A 20,336-nucleotide genomic window follows, 5' to 3' on the forward strand; every position below is an offset into this window, starting at 1 on the left:
ACCCACATCGGGGCCTGGGGGGCGAAAATGTAATAATAACAATAATAATAATAATAATAATAATAATAATAATAATAATAATAATAATAATAATAATAATAATAATAATAATAATAATAATAATAATAATAATAAAGAATTACAAAAATGAAAAAGAAAAGATAAAAAGTGAGAAACAATATATGTATGTTGTGTTGTCAATGGTAAGAGAAACAATTGAGACCCTGCAATTGTGTGTAAATGGGGCAGAAAGTCAGATAAGCAACCTGGGACTTGGTCACAATTTTCGAGATGCCATATGGCAGCAGTGTCTCCCATTAGACAACACATTATGCTTCCAATATTTTCCCAGGCGGTAGTACCTCCCTGTTTGGCAGCTGCCTACTACCTACTACCGAGAATGGTTGCCAGTTATCAATGAACGTCCAACCATTGATTGCACAATGTTTTTCCTGTCGGCAATTTATACCAATTTCCCTGGACAGCCATTCATCACCAACTCCTCTTCTATGTAAGACACCACATACTATCGGGATCCCTCCCCTATCTCTAACCTTCCCTAGCGCCTCCCTATACCTCTGGGTAGGGTTTGAACAACTGCCCTTTTCTCTCCTGTCACCACAACGTCCTTCCTCTTCTCTTCCTCGCCAGCTTCCTCCATCTCTTGGTAGGGGTTACTGCACTTCACACCCTGGTCAACTTTCCTGAGTCTGACCCTAGTCCCCTTGGAGACAACCACTCTCCACGCCTGCTCCTCCTGACCCTCCTTCGCAGGTGTCCTGCTAGGCAGGACACCTACCTGAAGGAGTTCAGTCCTGAGGGCTTCGTTCTCCCCCTTTAATACTTCTATCTCTCTCCTCAACTGTTCCAATTGACTTAACAGAGTGGCCAGGGGGTCGTCTTTCCTCACACACCGTCCCTCTTCCCCCACAACACACGATCCACGGCGGCCATTTCCTATGGTCACTAACACGAGTACTTAGGGGCACGTCCTTCTCCAAGGTAGGTCAGGTAGCGTCGAGGAGGTAACACGTGGTTGTAGGCCGCCACACTGCTGGTATTGTGGAGGTAACACGTGGTTGTAGGCCGCCACACCGGTTGGTTCTCACGGTAGGTGCGGCAGCTATCGCCCCTCTGGTCTCTGGTGTCGAAAACATTGACTTGATAACAGCCAGAGTTTCCATTGTCCGCCTCATTGTCTCGGCACCATGTTCATTCACTGCTATTCTTTTCCATAGTTTTTCGGGTTGAAATTGACACTTTTGATCAACAATCCTTGCACTGGTTTCTTAGTGGGGAGGGAGGGGTGGGGAGGGCGGAAAGGGGGTTCGAATATTGACCCCCATGGGCCAAGCCACTCCTTCGCAGCGCTGAGAGACACGTCTGTCCACGACGTGTCTGTCAGTGTTTTTCTTCATGTCGCTCTGCATGTCTGCATGACTTTCTGTGTGCCTATGTGTGCCTATCTACGTGTCTATGCGTGTCTGCTTATGTGTCTGTCTTGTCTCTATATGTGTCTGTTTACGTGTGTTTTTCTGTGTCGACCTATACATGTCTGTGTGGCTGTGTATCTACGTACGTGTCTGTCTGTGTGTCTGTCTATGTGTTTGTTTGTGTGCCTGTGCGTCTAACGTATCTGTGTATCTGTCTACGTGTCTGTCTTTTTTGACTGCGTGTCTTCATATACGTGTCTGTCTTTGTGTCTGTAATAATAATAATAATATAATGATAAACGGTTTATTAATAGAGTTGCAGCCGGTGGCTGAAAATATACAGATTTACATTTGATTTAGAAATAATGATATATTATGCGTTGAATACATTTACAGGGCTGTACAGTACATAAATCAGGAGTTGTTTAGTATTTTAACAATAGATGAGATGGTGCTGTTCTTATATCTATCGGTGCGGGCTCTTGTGGGCTGAGGTCGCGATGACGAGGGTGGTGCAGTAGTTCATTGCCAAACTTTGCCAGTACTTGGTGGTGGAGGTCACTGTCTGTCTGTGTGCCTGTGTGTCTACCTACGTTTCTGTCTACCTACGTGTCTCTGTGTGTTTGTCTACGTGTCTGCCTAAGTGTCTCTTTGTGTCTACCTAAACGTGTCTGCCTGTGTGTCTACCTACTTGTCTGTCTGTGTATTTGTCTACGTGTCTGTCTGTGTGTCTACCTATGTGTCTGTCTGTGTGTCAGTATACCTGTTTGTCTGTGCGTCTGTCTGTCAACCAACGTGTCTGTCTGTGTGTCTACCTACGTGTCTCTCTGTGTGTCTGTCTACGTGTCTGTCTATGTGTTTACCTACGTGTCTGTCTGTGTATCTGTCTACATGTCTGTGTGTCTGTCTACGTATCTGTGTGTCTGTCTACGTGTCTGTCTGTGTGTCTACCTACGTGTCTGTCTGTGTGTCTGTCTACGTGTCTGTGTGTCTGTCTACGTGTCTGTGTGTCTACCTAGGTGTCTGTCTATGTGTCAGTTTGTGAGTCTGTGTCTACTTATGTGTCTGTCTGTGTATGTCTACCTTCGTGTCTGCCTGTGTGTCTGTCTATGTGTCTGTCTGTGTGTCTACCTTCGTGTCTGCCTGTGTGTCTGTCTATGTGTCTGTCTGTGTGTCTACCTTCGTGTCTGCCTGTGTGTCTGTCTGTGTGTCTACCTTCGTGTCTGCCTCTGTGTCTGTCTGCATGTCTGTCTATGTTCCTGTGTGTCTGCCTCACCATATAGATCAACTCTCGCACAGACATCACCCAGCTCATCATACCTCTCATCATCATCAAAACCCCTATACCCCCTAAAGTCCTATGGCGACTGACGAGTGGCGACGTGGATAGGCAGAGATGACTGCCAGGAGTCTCTGGTCACAACTTTGCACATGGGCGGCATAGATAAGGTGGTAGTTTATTCACTGGGATCTAGGCAGCAGTGCAATCCAGTCCTCTCTGTGCGACTGAGCACATGGGGAGGAGGCTAGAAAAGGTGCCCTAAACATAGCCTGTCTAAATGAACCAACCTGACAGTGCAACTGAACCAAGTAATGTCATCCTTATGCGGTCGAAAAAACAATCATAATCACAGATCAAAACAAAAAGAAACTATACAACCTCTTGTGGTCGCTGCATAGAATGTCAGGACTCTTCTGGATACTGGCATAAATGAGCATCCTGAAAGAAGAACCGCCCTTGTGGCAAAAAAGCTGGCTAGGTATAACATGGACCTAGCAGCCATTAGTGAGTCCCGGCTCCCAGACGAGAGTCGACTCACAGATCGGGGGTCTGGCTATACCTTCTTCTGGAAGGGAAAGCCTGCTGCGGAGAGAAACCGCATTTATGGAGTTGGCTTTTCCATCTGCCAATCCACCCTACATAGACAATCTGAAATACCTGTTGGGATCAACGAGCGCCTCATCACCCGAGCCATGCATGACTCAGACCACTGCGACACTGATCATCGGCTTGTCAGAGCCAAGCTCTCACTTCACGTCGCCCCAAAACGGCGAAGGCGGCAAGCCTCCAGAAGAGGTCTTAACATTAAGCGTCTGGAGGATCCAGAGGTAGCACGTGCTTTCAGAGAGCAGCTCAAACATGGGCTGATACACAACCCGACAAAAAACAACCCAAATCTTAGTGACGAATGGGGTATTCTCGCCACTGCCATGACAATAACCAGCAGAGAGACCCATTTATCAATGATAAATGTGCTGCTTTAACTGACTGGCAGAACAACCCCTTTTCTCAGACCAAAGCTGATACCTTCTGCAAGAAGCAAGTGGCAGCCCAGTACGAATTTTGCAATCTAAAGAACGACTGGCTTAAAAATAAAGCATGTGAAACAAAAAAACTTGCAGATCAACACAAGATGAGTGAATTTTTCAATTCTACTAAAACATTTTATGGGCCAATCACTCATGGCACAGCCCCCCTCCGCTCATCCGATGGCAACTCCCTAATTAAAGACGAAGAAGGCATCCTTCAGTGCTGGAAAGAGCACTACCATTCACTGCTCAACCGAAACACCCATGTGGGTGTCCTGACTACCCAGCAGGTTCCTCAGCATCCAGAGGTGACCCACCTCAGCTATCCTCCATCCTTGGATGAGGTAACTACTGCCATCAAATAGATGAAAAATAGCAAAGCTTCAGGGCCTGATGGAATTCCTGCCGAGGTGTATAAAGCAGGAGGACCTCTGCTTACCAGCCATCTCCACTCTCTTCTGGAGAATATATGAGAAAGGCAGAAAATCCTCCAAGCTCTTAACGAAGCCTCCATTGTCAATATTTATAAGAACAAGGGAGACCGGTTAGACTGTGGCAACTACTGCGGGACTCGCTGCTGTACGTAGCTGGCAAGATTATCGCCTGAGTTCCCCTAAATGGACTTCTTCCTGAGGCGGAAAACTTCCTCCCAGAATCTCAATGTGGCTTTAGACTATCACGTGACACCACTGACATGATCTTTGCTACCCGCCAGATGTAGGAAAAGTGCATAGAACAGCGTCGTGACCAGTGTATGTATATTCTGTATGCTGTATTTATATTATGCTATGTATATTATGTATGTGTTCCATTTATGTATTATTTATTTAGCCTAGCTAGTAGCGTGTGGCAATGTATTTATCAATGTCCCACATACTTAATTAATGTGCCTGGCGACATATAGAAGCTGCTAATGTATCACTTACCATACGTCGTCTATAGAGCAGTTGACCAGCAGACAGGTTGAGGAGCGCTACTCCCCTTGTGTACATATCTCTTATCCAGTAAATAGAACCTATAAAATTATACAGATGTTTGTGTTCGCTCCTGTATATAGAACTTAATACCCATAACACGAACATGGCGCAGTGAACCGGTTTTACTGGATAATTACGAGTGACAGTGCAAAGTTTGTGGAAAGCCGGCTTACGGACTCCTTCCCTGTGTCAACCAACCGCCGCCTGCCACCCCTCCTCGAAGAATTTAGCAACTTTGAGCAGTGTCAGTGACAGTGATTTTCTGTGAAGTGTTTAGTGCATTGTGTGTTTCGTGCCATACATGTGTGACCTTGTTCTAAAGGATTTCCAAGGTACACGGCATGTTCTAGGCATTTGTAAGGAGTAAAGTTTTTCACATCCTCCTCTCGTCATGCCTCAAGGGTAACTGACACTAGACGTCGTTTCCATCCCCCCTCACAGCTCGAGGAGACGCTCTCGCCCGCCCGGCACACACACACACACTGACCGCGGCGATTCCCTTATATATATTTTATATATATAATCTACTTATCTGAGTATTTAATTAATTTTTTGTCTGAGATCTTGTTGATACGACGGGCTGACCGGTCAACACTGATTTAGACACAGTACACAGATGAAGTAGTTATGTCTCGTGCCTTACGTAGCCGTGAGGTCAACGCCCGGATGAGTCAGTCGGATGATAGCTCCGCAGAGATGGATGACCAGGCTGACCATGACGCCCCAGCTACCACAACATCGCGCAGCCCTTCACCTCGATATTCAGCGTTGTCTCCAGAGATAATTGCTTGAATGAAGTTTATGAGAGATGAAAGGCGCGAGGATGAAGCTAACAGACGTGTGGCAGACGAACGCAGAAGACAAGCAGAGGCAGAGAGAGACCACCAACGGAGATTGGAAGACAGTGCACGGTTTGAAGCCTTGATATCTCGCCTCACTGTTAACCAAGCCACTGGCTCTAACACTGCCTCGGTACTGACTGGTTCAGATACCTCATCAATGCTTCCTTCACGCCCACCAGCCCCACCTAAAGCAGCTGCTCAAACACCGCCCATCTTGAAGCCTGATGTGAATTTCCAGACTTTTCGTGAATGGCGGCGATGGTGGACTGATTATTCTACAATGGTGGATCTCCAGAGTTTGTCACAGCCTAAACAACTCATTCAGCTGCGTATGTGCCTGTCCTTGGAAATTCAGCGTGTCTTGGAACATACGTTGCAGGTACCTCCGACCTCTCCGTTGTCTGTAGAGGAGGTACTGGACATTCTACAACGGCACATCAAAGGACAGCAGAATGAAGCTCTGCGCAGGAGGGAATTGTTTAGCTGCAGACAGATGGAGGGTGAGACTTTTTACGCCTTTTATGTACGACTCAAGAGAGCCTCGGAAGAGGTAGATATATGTCCAGGTAACCACCAGCAGTGCGAGGAGACCCAGTTGAAGCAGGTGATCCTGATGGGTGTTAAGGACCAGGAGCTTGTCCAACGCCTCACCTCCCTCGACTCTTCCTCTTCTCTTAAGGATGTTTTGACGATATGTCGCTCCTATGAGGCTCTAGGTGTGCCACCGCTGCCATCCGAGCTCCCCCTACAGTTGTACGCGCTGCGTCCCGGTACAAGAAGGACAAGAAGTCTGCTCCTACGCCTTCGCCCACCACGTCCACGCCCGGTTCATTTTGTAACAACTGTGGTAAGCAGCACGGAACACAGGTGTGTCCAGCTGCTGAGTCTACATGCAACAGTTGTGACCGTAAGGGCCACTGGTCACTCACAGTACGGTGCACAGCTAAGTACGTCCAGTGCAATGTGTGCGGTCGTCTGGGCCACTATGACAAGTGTTGCCCTACCAACAAACCCAAGGGACAGCGTCGGCGGAAGCTTCAGCGCCCTTCCACCAGTAAGGGCCGCCCACAGTCTTCCAATCAGAAGCATGACGACCCTGGACAACGCTCGAGCCATATTAGGAATGTGTGCTCCCCCCCGCGTCCCAGGACCAAAGTCCCTCAGTACATCAGTGTCATTGTGACCTATGGCAGTGTGTCATCCCGTCTTCAGATGTTGCCCGACACCGGCGCTGATGCTACAGTCATCGGTCCCCAGCATTTGCAATGCTTGGGGCTCTCTCCAAGTGATCTAGGACCGCCCCCCAAGGATCTCCGCTTTTCGGCAGATGGTTCACAGATGACCCCGGCCCTAGGTTCACTCCAAGCACAAGTCACCTTTGGCAACAGGTCGTGTCAAGCCTGGATTGTTGTGCATAACGGTGTACCGACTCCTTTGCTGTCCTACAGACATTGTCAAGAGTTGGCCATCATCTCCCAGGGCTTCCCCAAACCTATTCTCGAGGTAAAACACGCCAACAGGGTACAAGAAGGGAGCAGCAACGACCCTGCTGCCGCCCTACCCCTACCTCTTGCCAGTGACACCTCTCCTTCGGATGCTCGGAAGCACTTCCTGAAGGAATTCAGCGACGTTCTGGTTACCAAGTTCGCTCTAGAATCCAAGCCTCTCAAGAAGATGGTAGGTTCCCCCATGAGGATCCACTTGAGGGACGACGCAAAGCCCTTCGCTATTTACACCCCTCGACTGGTTCCCCTGGCCTTCCGCGAGGCGGTCAAAAACGAGCTGGACTCCATGGTCGCACAAGAAATTATTGCACCAGCCGGTGATGACCCGTCTCCATGGTGTCACCCTATGGTTGTCGTCGCAAAACCTAAAGGTGGTGTTCGGATCACCACTGACCTCTCCAAGCTTAACAGCCAGGTGTCTCGTCCTGCGCACCCTTCTCCCACGCCCTTTGCAGCTATATGCAGTGTGAACCCGAAGGCGCGCTTCTTCACGACGATGGACGCCCTGTGTGGATACTGGCAGATAGAGCTTGCCGAAAAAGACCAACCACTCACAACTTTCATTACCCCGCATGGACGTTACAGTTATTGCCGTGGCCCCATGGGATTCGCCGCTACAGGAGACGCTTTCTGTCTTCGAGGTGACATGGCTCTACAAGGTTTGGCAAACTGCGTGAAAGTGGTCGACGACATACTCGTGTACGATGAGGATTACATGGATCACCTCTGCTGTATCTACGAGGTACTCAACAGGTGCCAGAAGCACGGCATCACCCTAAATGCCGACAAGTTTGTTCTGGCCAGCTCTTCAGTGGACTTTTGTGGGTACACCCTCTCAGGGAATGGTATCGCAGCTGACCCGGAAAAGGTCCGCGCCATCACGGATTTTCCCACCCCTGCTAACCTCACCGACTTGAGGTCCTTCATCGGTCTCGTCAACCAGTTAGCAGAGTTTTCGCCGGACATCTCCGCAGCTGCCCAACCACTTCGCCCCCTGATGAGCCCCAAGAGGGCATTCCTGTGGACCCCCGACCACGACAAGGCCTTCCAGCAAGTGAAACAGGCCCTGTCTACTCCACCTGTCCTCGCCACGTTTGACCCAGCCTTGCCGACGGTTCTGCAGACAGATGCCTCACGCTTGTACGGCGTGGGATACGCCCTACTGCAGGATCATGGTGAAGGGCAGTTCCGGCTCGTCCAGTGTGGCTCGCGTTTCCTCTCTGACACTGAGACGCGCTACGCCACTATTGAGTTGGAGCTGTTGGCTGTGGTTTGGGCGATGTCCAAGTGCAGGTTTTACCTTATAGGCCTGCAACATTTTCACCTTGTGACCGACCATCGCCCACTTGTCCCGATCCTCAACCACTACACGCTGGACGCCATTGAGAACCCTCGCCTCCAGCGTCTGAAAGAGAAGCTCTCGGCGTACATCTTCACAGCAGTGTGGCGCGCTGGTAAGGAGCTCTGCATCCCTGATGCCTTATCCCGCTCTCCTGTCAGCCGCCCTACTCCAGAAGACCATGTGCTCGACGCCGATCTCGCTCTTTCCGTCAGGACTGTGGTCACTCTACACGCCGTCCAATCCCTTCGTTCGGACCTGTCACCAGATGACGACAAGGCAATGGAGGACCTTCGAACAGCGCCCCGAGATGACCCTTCCTACAGCACCGAACTTCAGTATGAAGACGACCTCACCCTTATCGCTCACACTGAACGTCGCGTTCAGGAGATCCTGAACACCTATGCAGATAAGTATGCACACTTCCTACGCAGGTGAATATACGTAAGATTCAAATTCTCTTTCAGCCTGCCCCTGTTTCAGCCACACTTCCACCATCCATCCAGCTTAACGGTACTACCCTCTCTAATGTTACCCACTTTCGGTATCTCGGTTCCTACCTGTCCACTATTGCGGACATCGATGAAGAGATTCAACATTGGATCAAATGGACATCACAACACTTTTGCAGACTCCGAAACCGTGTCTTCAGCTGTTGGGAGCTGAAATAATCTACAAATTTGCACGTATATCAAGCAGTGGTCCTCCCCACCCTGCTATATGGCAGCGGGACATGGGTCACATACAGGAGGCACCTCAAGGCACTTGAAAACTTTCACCAACGTAGTCTACATTCCATCCTCCGAATTCACTTGGAAGACAAGAGAACAAATACCAGTATTCGCACTGACACCAGCTGTAGGTGCATCGAGGCTACCATTATCCATGAACAACTGGGTTGGACTGGCCATGTTACCCGCATGGACGAAAGTAGACTGCCAAAGCAGCTACTTTACAGTTACCTAATGAATAGTAAAGGTAACGCCGGCGGGCAACAGAAAAGGTATAATGATAATATTAAGACAAACCTGAAAAAGTACCAAATCGCCCCCCTCACCCGGGAGATGATTATTCCACACCGTAACGCTTGGAGGAGTACCACACAAGAAGGTGTCAATACTTTCGACTTAGCCCGACTGCATACCGAGGCAGACAAGCGCCAACGCCAGAAAGACGCTGCCGCCCATCCTCCCACACTAGATGTAGCCCTCCACACGTGCAACATCTGTGGACGGCACTGCTGGTCCCGTATCGACCTCTTTAATTACCTCAGAGTTCACCAGCGAAGGTGACATCCTTCATAACTCATATAATTGCATCATAGCCGGATGATCGCCATACTCGATTTCGATTGACAGCAAAGTATTAGTAGTGTCTGCCTATGAGTCTGGCTGTGTGTCTGTCTTCGTGTCTGGCTGTGTGTCTCTCTACGTGTCTGTCTGTGTGTCTATGTGTCTACCTTCATGTCTGCCTGTGGGTCTGTCTACGTGTTTGTGTGTGCCCGTGTGTCTGCCTACGTGTCTGTCTTTGTGTCTACGTACGTATCTGTCTGTGTGCCTGTGTGTCTATATACGTGTCTGTCTGTGTGTCTGTGTTTCTGTCTGTGTGTATGTCTACGTGTCGATCTGTATGTCTGTCTACGTGTCTGTGCGTGTGTGTGTCTTTGTGTTTCTCTACATGTCCGTCTGTGCGTGTGTGTGTCTTTGTGTTTCTCTACATGTCTGTCTGTGCGTGTGTGTGTCTCTGTGTTTCTCTACATGTCTGTCTGTGCGTGTGTGTGTCTCTGTGTTTCTCTACATGTCTGTCTGTGCGTGTGTGTGTCTGTGTTTCTCTACATGTCTGTCTGTGACCTCAAATTTCTTCATTTCAAATGACTGACTGAAGGCATGGTCACTCTTTTTTTTAATAGTTATGTAAGTATTGTATTAGTTGTCGTTGTTGTAATGGCTGTAGTAGAAGTTTTTGTAAAAGTAGCATGAGCATTAGTAACAATAGTACTAGTAGTACGAGTAGTTGTAATACGTACTGACTTTTGTAGAAATTATTGAAGTAGTAGTTGTATTAGTTATTGTTGTTCTTTTTGTAATATTGTAATAGCTGTTGTAGTAATAATTATAGTAAAAATAATGTTGTTCTAAAAGTAGCAGTAACTGTCGTAATAGCATGTTTAACGAACGAATTAAGGCATCATAATTCATCAGTTAAAAGTTATGAGGGCCTCTCTCTCTTTTTCCTTATTCACACCTTTTTACCCTCCTCTATAGATTCATTTTTTTATTATCTCCACCGCCCCCCTGTCATCCCCCTTCGTGTTCCAGTTATAAATTTCCGCCATGTTTGGACGCCCCAGCAGAGTGTTGACAAACCCGTTGTTCGTTCCAGGAGTTTTTATTGCCTTGAATCACACGAGGTAAAGTTATGGTCTTTGTAAACACGACCGATGATGAAGCGTCAGTCTCTGCAATATCCTCCTATCCCCTCCCCTATCTGACTAAAAATTTCAAGATGAAGTAGCATTAATAATTTGGTACTTGATATTTCTGGAGAAAGTGTGGAAAAAAGATGACGAGGAAAATAATTCTTGGGTTTCATCATAAACTTTAAATTAGCCTTTCATTAGGATGATATAATTGATAAAAGTATTATGATAATCGAATCTATAATGTTTTAAGTGAGTACGGCAACTAAATATTGAGTGAACAATTACCATAAATAAATACTGAATGTACGATAATGTCACGTTACTCCACGACAACCAAGAGTGAAAACTAACTTACAGCACATGTATGCCGGCGGGTTGTGTGTAGGTGAGGTAGAGGGTAACAACACACAGGACGCCCACCGCCCACAGCAGAAAGGTGACGCCCATGGACTTCCACCTCCGCTGCAGAAACAACCGCAAGAGGATCACCACTCCCGTGACCTTCCGCGCTATCTGTTTCATCTTGTAAACACAGTAATGTCACAGTTCTCACCCGTTGTTCAGTGTCATATTTCTTCTTCCTTTGGTTATTTTTCAAGTAATACATAAATCTACATTGCCACTCTTCTTCATGGGTGCTGTTCTAACAGTATCCTTGCGTCATCAACACACAGCTTCTTTCAGCTTGATGTTTCCCATTTTCAAGTTGAATTGTGCAGTAAGATTTATTTTCATCAACACTTTAGAACATTCTCTTCTTTTCTTTTCTTTTTTTCACAATACAATTTTTGAAATGTGAAATAATGGTACAGAATGATTAACTAATAACTCCAATTCCGGTGTTTGATATAATATCAGCGGAAGCCGGTCAATAAAAGCCAACCAGCATATTACATTTCACTGACAATTGGCACACGAGGCTGAAGGGATCACCTGAAGATTAGGCACCCCAGCTTAATTCACCTGGTGATTAAACACCCTAATACTAACCTAACCTGACCTAACTTAACTTAATGTAACCTCTCCATTTAGCGTTAGAGTGTTTAATCACCATATGAAATAAGCTGGGTAGGCTAATCTTCAGGTGATCCCATTTAGTTGACACTGTGAACACAACGTCTAAGTTATTGCAAACACATTAATAATACTTGTGAAACTATCCATGATTGTTTTCACTCGTGTTTACACTCACCACAAAAATTTCTCCAACGCTCTAAACTTCTTACAATATGACAAAACGAACGAGAAATCTGAACATTGCTCTCCGAGGAAGTTTTATTGCAAATTAATATACTTTTTTCACCTATAAATATTATAAAGATGAGCAACATATATTATTACGAAATATTGAAAGTCACTTCACAACCAGGCATACCAACCATTCTGAAATGACAAGACGTAGTGCTCATTCTGAAATCTCTCGTGCACAGCTGTTTGATAACCTTTTGCCGACTGTACATAACAGCATTTTCTGCTTTGATGTTAAAATTTTAGAAGTTTCACAAGAACTTTCGAGGAAAAAAATGATGTTTGATGAAATGTCTTTCCTTTTGACTGCTCGTCTGTAAACATTTCCGTATCACCTGAGTATTAGTCACCCCATCTTATTTCATCTGATGATTAAACATTAACGCTACATGGGGTAATAGGCTAGGTTAGGTTACCGTTAGATTCGATTAGGTTAAGTCAAGTTGTCATTAGGTAAGGTTAGTTCAGGTTAGGTTATGTTAGGTTAGGTTAGCGTTAGATTAGATTAGGTTAAGTTTGGTAATCATTAGGTAAGGTTAGATCAGGTTAGGTAGTCATTAGGTAAAGTTAGATCAGGTTAGTTTAGGTTATGTTAGGAAATGTTAGCGTTAGAGTTAATATGGGTAGGTTAGGTTAAGTTAGGTTAGGTTAGGAAATGCTAGCGTTAAAGCAAGTAGGGTTAATCTTAAAGTGAAATAAACTGAGGTGGCTAATTTACAGGTAATACACTTTTCCACACCCGGGCCTAAATTTTGTGTTCACTAATATATTTCGCCCACGTCCCACAATCACGGAACGCTGCTAAATGACGTCAAAACACGAAAATAGTTATCCGAGTCAAAGTCACAGCCTAAAGTCAAAGGTTAAATTTGCCTATGGACGTACCAAAGCTGTTCTCTTATTTTGCACTGACAATGGTTCAATAATTTGGAGTTTAATTACGTGTTTCGTATTTCCTAGTAAGCGACTTTAAGTTTTATAAGTTTCTATTGCTTGATATATCTCACATTACGAACACTATACAGTACTCAATGGTACTATTAGCGACAGTAACCTGGGTAGTCTATTTTAGGAATCCAAAGGTGGCAAGAAATTTTGGGAACTTTAGTGTCTACAAGAGACGATGTACGAGAATTCACTTGGGTTCGGATGGTAAATAACACTCCAACCTAAGTCAAGTTTTGTACATTACCTTAAAGACTGATACTTTGTGATTTTAGTGGCATAAAAACACTTATAACGTTTCCTGTACACATTAAGTCTCCTAAACACAGAATCATGTCACCTAAGAACCCTCGTCCCCCCACCCCTGAAATGAGCTCTTTAAGGTGACGCCATAACCCGAGAAAAATACTGTTCATATTGTCACCACGTAAGAATTATTACTCTACATGTTTTGTATTATACACTATTTGCAACAATGCTATGATTTTTCAATAAACTTTATGATGGTAATCCATATTATTTCATCGGAATATCTATTGTACACACACACACACACACACACACACACACACACGTCGAGGAACCAGAAGAAAAAAAAACAAAAAAAAAAATATAGTTATTTTCGTCTTAACACTCCGGATCGGTTACACCAGCAAAGACCTTGTCCTGTTCTTTCATGACAACTCACTTCAACTTCTTTCAAAACAAACACAATCTAAACACTTTTCTCTAACCATATTCACGAACTTATATTCCGTTTGTATGCTGATACGCGATATATAATCCTCCAGATAATTTGTGATTTAAACAATAATAATGGGTAAGTGAACCAGCACGGTAAGGAGTAACACGAACGACTGATCAAAATGGCCAACACAACCCGCCATATCAGTTCTTATCTTATCTGCAGGTGTTGTCAGCCTAGATTTCCGCCTTGGTCGACAGGTATTTGTTCTGGTGGTGAGTAGTATAATGGTGGTAATGTTTAATGGTGGTGATGTAGTGTAACAGTGGTGATGTTTACTGGTGGTGATGTAGTGTAATAGTGGTGATGTTTACTGGAGGTGATATAGTGTAATGGTGGTGATGTTTACTGGTGGTGATGTAGTGTAATGGTGGTGATGTAGTGTAATGGTGGTGATGTTTACTGGTGGTGATGTTTTCTAGTGATGGTGTTTACTGGTGGGATTGTAGTGTAATGGTGATATTTATTGGTGATGTTAACTGGTGGTGATGTAGTGTAATAGTGGTGATGTTTACTGGTGGTGATGTAGTGTAATAGTGGTGATGTTTACTGGTGGTGATGTAGTGTAATAGTGGTGATGTTTACTGGTGGTGATGTAGTGTAATAGTGGTGATGGTGGTGATGTGGTGTAATGGTGGTGATGTTTACTGGTGGTGATGTAGTGTAATTTTGGTGATGTTTACTGGTGGTAATATTGTGTATTGGTGATGATGTAGTGTAATAGTGGTGATATTTACTGGTGGTGATGTGGTGTAATGGTGGTGATGTTTACTGGTGGTGATGTAGTGTAATAGTGGTGATGTTTACTGGTGGTGATGTGGTGTAATGGTGGTGATGTTTACTGGTGGTGATGTTTACTGGTGGTGATGTAGTGTAATAGTGGTGATGTTTACTGGTGGTGATGTAGTGTAATGGTGGTGATGTCTACTGGTGGTGATATAGTGTAATGGTGGTGATGTTTACTGGTGGTGATGTAGTGTAATAGTGGTGATGTTTACTGGTGGTGATGCAGTGTAATGGTGGTGATGTTTACTGGTGGTGATGTAGTGTAATGGTGGTGATGTAGTGTAATAGTGGTGATGTTTACTGGTGGTAATATTGTGTAATGGTGTTGATGTTTACTGGTGGTGTTGTAGTGTAATAGTGGAGATGTTTACTGGTGGTGATGTAGTGTAATAGTGGAGATGTTTACTGGTGGTGATGTAGTGTAATAGTGGTGATGTTTACTGGTGGTGATGTAGTGTAATGGTGGTGATGTTTACTGGTGGTGATGTAGTGTGATAGTGGTGATGTTTACTGGTGGTGATGTAGTGTAATAGTGGTGATGTTTACTGGTGGTGATGTAGTGTAATAGTGGTGATGTTTACTGGTGGTGATTTAGTGTAATAGTGGTGATGTTTACTGGTGGTGATGTAGTGTAATAGTGGTGATGTTTACTGGTGGTGTTGTAGTGTAATAGTGGAGATGTTTACTGGTGGTGATGTAGTGTGATAGTGGTGATGTTTACTGGTGGTGATGTAGTGTAATAGTGGTGATGTTTACTGGTGGTGATGTAGTGTAATAGTGGTGATGTTTACTGGTGGTGATGTAGTGTAATAGTGGTGATGTTTACTGGTGGTGATTTAGTGTAATAGTGGTGATGTTTACTGGTGGTGATGTAGTGTAATAGTGGTGATGTTTACTGGTGGTGTTGTAGTGTAATAGTGGAGATGTTTACTGGTGGTGATGTAGTGTGATAGTGGTGATGTTTACTGGTGGTGATGTAGTGTAATGGTGGTGATGTTTACTGGTGGTGATGTAGTGTGATAGTGGTGATGTTTACTGGTGGTGATGTAGTGTAATAGTGGTGTTGTTTACTGGTGGTGATGTAGTGTAATAGTGGTGATGTTTACTGGTGGTGATGTAGTGTGATAGTGGTGATGTTTACTGGTGGTGATGTAGTGTAATAGTGGTGATGTTTACTGGTGGTGATGTAGTGTAATAGTGGTGATGTTTACTGGTGGTGATTTAGTGTAATAGTGGTGATGTTTACTGGTGGTGATGTAGTGTAATGGTGGTGATGTTTACTGGTGGTGATGTAGTGTAATAGTGGTGATGTTTACTGGTGGTGATTTAGTGTAATGGTGGTGATGTTTACTGGTGGTGATGTAGTGTAATAGTGATGTTTATTGGAGGTGATTTAGTGTAATGGTGGTGATGTTTACTGTTGGTGATGTAGTGTAATGGTGGTGATATAGTGTAATAGTGGTGATGTTTATTGGAGGTGATTTAGTGTAATGGTGGTGATGTTTACTGGTGGTGATGTAGTGTAATGGTGGTGATATAGTGTAATAGTGGTGATGTTTACTGGTGGTGATGTAGTGTAATAGTGATGATGTTTACTGGTGGTGATGTAGTGTAATGGTGGTGATGTTTACTGGTGGTGATGTAGTGTAATAGTGGTGATGTTTACTGGTGGTGATGTTAGTGTAATGGTGGTGATATAGTGTAATAGTGGTGATGTTTACTGGTGGTGATGTAGTGTAATGTAGTGATGGGTTGTCAGACCGCAGCTTGCATCTCAGAGACAGTCCAGACATGACCCGACATTAGGGAGGTCAAGTGTAGGGTAACTCTCACGGTTGACCAAGGGTTATAAATCAGCCAGGCTCCCCCCCCATGTCAAACATGTAAGAAGGCACCGGCCGACTCTCTCCCAAAATACACAATAACCTACATCTGAAAAAGTCCAGACCTGACCTCACATTGGCCAGGTCATATGTAAGGAGACCCTTCGCCGCCCCCCCCCCCACCGACCAGCTCAACCTGACGGCTCGCCTCCCAATATATAGGACGTCCTAGTCCCCCCTCAGGGAGAGATACCCGGAGACAGAGAGCCAGAGAGGGACAGAGAGAGAGTGTGTCTTGTAAGGAAGAAGGACCAGCTACCACGCCCCGAGTCCTGCTTGAGAGAAGTCAGGGCCGGAGGCAAGCTGCCTCCGGTCGCCTCCAGTCGCCTCCGGTCAGGACCGAGACTTCCCTCCGGTGCCCAGCTAAGCAGTCTCCCATAGAGACAACCCAGGACCACCTGCTAGGCCTCCCCTAGGTCACGTGAGTGTTTGTCAGAGCTTTCCACGGGATGAGTTACTTACGTGGGAAGTGTATTCATTTCATGTGCGTGTCCGAGAATCAGTGTCTAGTAACGTAATATGATGTCCTAGTAACGTAAATATAATGTCCTAGTAACGTCAATAGAAGGTGTTATTAATGTGTCCATGTCATGTTCGTAATTAATGAAGAGTTGTAACGAAGCGGTGTTTGAGAAGTCGCCCTTAAGACGTAATAGATGTGTATTGACGTATAAGATACGATAAGTGTACTGACAGTGTAAATAACTATCACGGCCGCGCTACCAAAATCTTCCTCTCTTTTATACTCTTATACTATCAATATTCTACCTATATGTAATCTTCTTCATGTGAGATTTGTCTCATTACAGTAATAGTGGTGATATTTACTGGTGGTGATGTAGTGTAATGGTGGTGATGTTTACTGGTGGTGATGTAGTGTAATAGTGGTGATGTTTACTGGTGGTGATGTAGTGTAATGGTGGTGATGTAGTGTAATACTGGTGATGTTTACTGGTGGTGATGTAGTGTAATAGTGGTGACGGTTTACTGGTGGTGATGTAGTGTAATAGTGGTGATGTTTACTGGACGTGATATGGTGTAATGGTGGTGATGTTTACTGGTGGTGATGTAGTGTAATAGAGGTGATGCTTGCTCATGGTGATGTTCATTGGTGGTGATATTCAGAATGGTGGTGATATATACTGATGGTGATGTTTACTGGTGGTGATGTTTACTGGTGGCGATGTTTACTGGCTGTGGTGTTTAATTGATTATGATTTTTATTCGGTGTTGTGATGTTTACTTCTGGTGGTAATGTTTACTGGCTGTGGTGATGTTTATTGATGGTGGTGATGTTTACTTGTTGTTGTGATGTTTATTAGTGGAGGTGATGTTCACTGGCTGTAGTAATGGTGGTTGTGATATTTTTTGACTGTGGTGATGTTTATTGGCTGTGGTGAAGTTTATTGACTGTGGTGATGTTTATTGGTTGTAGTGATGTTTACTGGTGATGATGTTTACTGGTGGTAGTGATGTTTACTGGTGATGGTGATGTTTACTGGTGGTGGTGTTTATTGGTGGTGGTGAGGTTTACTGGTTGTGGTGATGTTTACTGATGGTGGGAAAGTTTACTGGTGGTGACTGTGGTGAGTTTGTACTTGCGATGGTAATGTTGTGGTAGTGATGTTTACTTGCGGTGGTGATGTTTGCTGGTGGTGGTGATGTTTACTGGTGGTGAAGAATACGTGTTCTATGATTTTCACTTGTACCATCAAATGAAAATAACACTATTGTCCCAAAAGTGATAAACCTATAGTTGGTATATTCTCCCTCAATATAGTTCCTCCTTCTATATACTGTAGTTCTCATTCTATACAGTTCCTCCTTCTATATAGTTCCTCCTTCTACTTGTATAGAGTTCCTCCTTCTACTTGTATAGAGTTCCTCCTTCTATATAGTTCCCCCTTCATATATTATGTAAATAGTTGAACAGTTAAAGTGAGCGTTTAAAGAGCAAGTGTAAAAAAAAAAAGTTCTTAATCCCGAGAGCGAGTTATGAGAGTCAGGTGGCGACCAACAACACAACAAGACACCTGACACCTCTCCCCTCACCCTCCCATTACCCTTACCCTCACTCTCCCCTCACCCTACCCTCACCTCCATCCCACAGGCAGCTGGCAGACTCTTATATAGAATCAGAGAACACATGTCTCCTAACATAAATGGCTTCACCCATGGTAAAGGTGTACATAATTGCATCACCACATTCCTAACTGTGCATGGTGATGAAAGGCACAGATACACCACATTTCTTGACCTAAAAGCTGCATTTGATATTGCCAATAGGCAACTGATATTGTACGAACTAGCCAAAATGGATATAGGAGGTAGGCTGTTACACTGGATAAGTGGTTACCTAACCAACAGAAGGGCTGCTGCACTGTTTCAGGGTTACAAAAGTGAAGTTAAAGACATGCAACTTGGTACCCCTCAAGGCTGGAGTACTTAGCCCCACTTTGTTCAATGTTCTTATGAATGCATTATTAAATTTAATACCAGACAACCCCAGCAATATCTCAATCAGCTATGCTGATGATATTCTTATACATACTAAAACTCATCGTGAAATGCAAACCACCCTGAACCATGTATACACAGCCTGTGAGAACCTGGGACTTATTATCCCCACTGAGAAAACTAAGGTGTTCAACAAACAAGCTGGTAACCGCAAATGCGGCCCCGCCAAGTTCAAGATAGGTAACAACACTATTGACTATGTTTCTTCTTTTAAATATCTTGGTGTCTCCTTCTCTTGTACCTTACCTACCATACAACAGCTAACCCGCCAATGTACTGACAGACTGAGACCTCTTAGAAGTGCAGCAGGGTACAGCCCACACTATGGTGCTAATATTAGAGTTGTTAAAACAATGTACCTAGGCTATATAAGATCTCTGATAGATTACCACGCACCAACCCTGGTCCTTCGTGACGGGAAAGGCGTTGACAAGCTCGAGAAAATGCAAAATTAAGCCCTCAGAATTATCCTAGGATGTCCCATGAGCACTAAAGTACTTTATATGAGGAAGAACTTGGTATACCCAGTGTTAAAGATAGAATAATTGAAGTCAACCTCATGATAGCCCTGAGGCTTCTGCGTGGTGATCCTGATAACATTGTTTCCTTAAAATTGCTAGAATGTATGAACCATGGGACTGGTGAGTCTAAATGGATCCAAACTATGAAGATGTTTGGACTAGACCACCTGTACAAAGTTGAGACACAACAGCGCTTCCTGCCACCCTGGTGGACAGTTCCCTTCGATATCACAATACCGACATATCCGCCTAAAATAATAATTATACAAAGCATTTATCTCCAACACTGCCAAATTAGAGCTCTTGAACACATACACACTCTACAGACTGATGATGATATCACACAGACCATCTACACTGATGGATCTCTTAACACCTCCTGTGGGAGGGCTGGAAGTGCTATTGTTGTGGCTCAACCTGACGGTAATATAATTGAGAAAGGAGTTAGAGTTAACAACTGGGCATCCACTCTACAAACTGAATTAGTTGCCATACTCAGAGCTATTAAATTCATTGAAACCACTGTTACTGATAGTCTCATCATCACTGACTCTCTATCCTCACTACTTGCCCTTGACACCCTCGACTCAGGTTGTCACGCTCTTGTCGCTGAAGCCAGACACAAATATGCGTGCATTGTTGACCGGGGTGTCAAGGTCAAACTGGTGTGGATCCCCTCTCACATAGGCCTCATAAAACATGACAGAGTTGATGCCCTGATGCCCTCGCCAAACTCGCGTCTAACAAAGACACCGTTGAATACAATTTGGGTTTGTCAAAAAGAACCCTTAAAACTGTAATTAGGAAAGAACTTATTGATGAATTTGACGCAAGTAGACTAATGCAAACATGCACTAGTCGAT

At 44.7% G+C, this 20,336-nt stretch overlaps 1 protein-coding gene across 3 annotated transcripts in view; it reads right to left on the reverse strand.

Moving 5' to 3' along the window:
* Positions 1–13,872, reverse strand: part of LOC121871540 (beta-1,4-galactosyltransferase galt-1-like) — a 56,640-nt gene extending 42,768 nt beyond the window's left edge. The window contains exons 1-2 of one of the 3 annotated variants that reach the window (XM_042373982.1): positions 13,852–13,872; positions 11,184–11,595 (exon numbers count right to left, since the gene is read on the reverse strand). In XM_042373982.1, coding sequence (XP_042229916.1) covers positions 11,184–11,350 — 167 coding nt within the window. In that variant the 5' untranslated portion in view covers positions 11,351–11,595; positions 13,852–13,872. Of the gene's footprint in view, positions 1–11,183; positions 11,596–13,755 lie in introns of all 3 variants that reach the window. The other 2 variants (XM_042373981.1, XM_042373980.1) reach the window with 2 other exon arrangements.
* Positions 13,873–20,336: the final 6,464 nt, after the last annotated feature.

Source organism: Homarus americanus, unplaced genomic scaffold (assembly GCF_018991925.1).
Source record: "Homarus americanus isolate GMGI-L3 unplaced genomic scaffold, GMGI_Hamer_2.0 scaffold45698, whole genome shotgun sequence".
Classification (NCBI taxonomy): Eukaryota; Metazoa; Arthropoda; class Malacostraca; order Decapoda; family Nephropidae; genus Homarus; species Homarus americanus.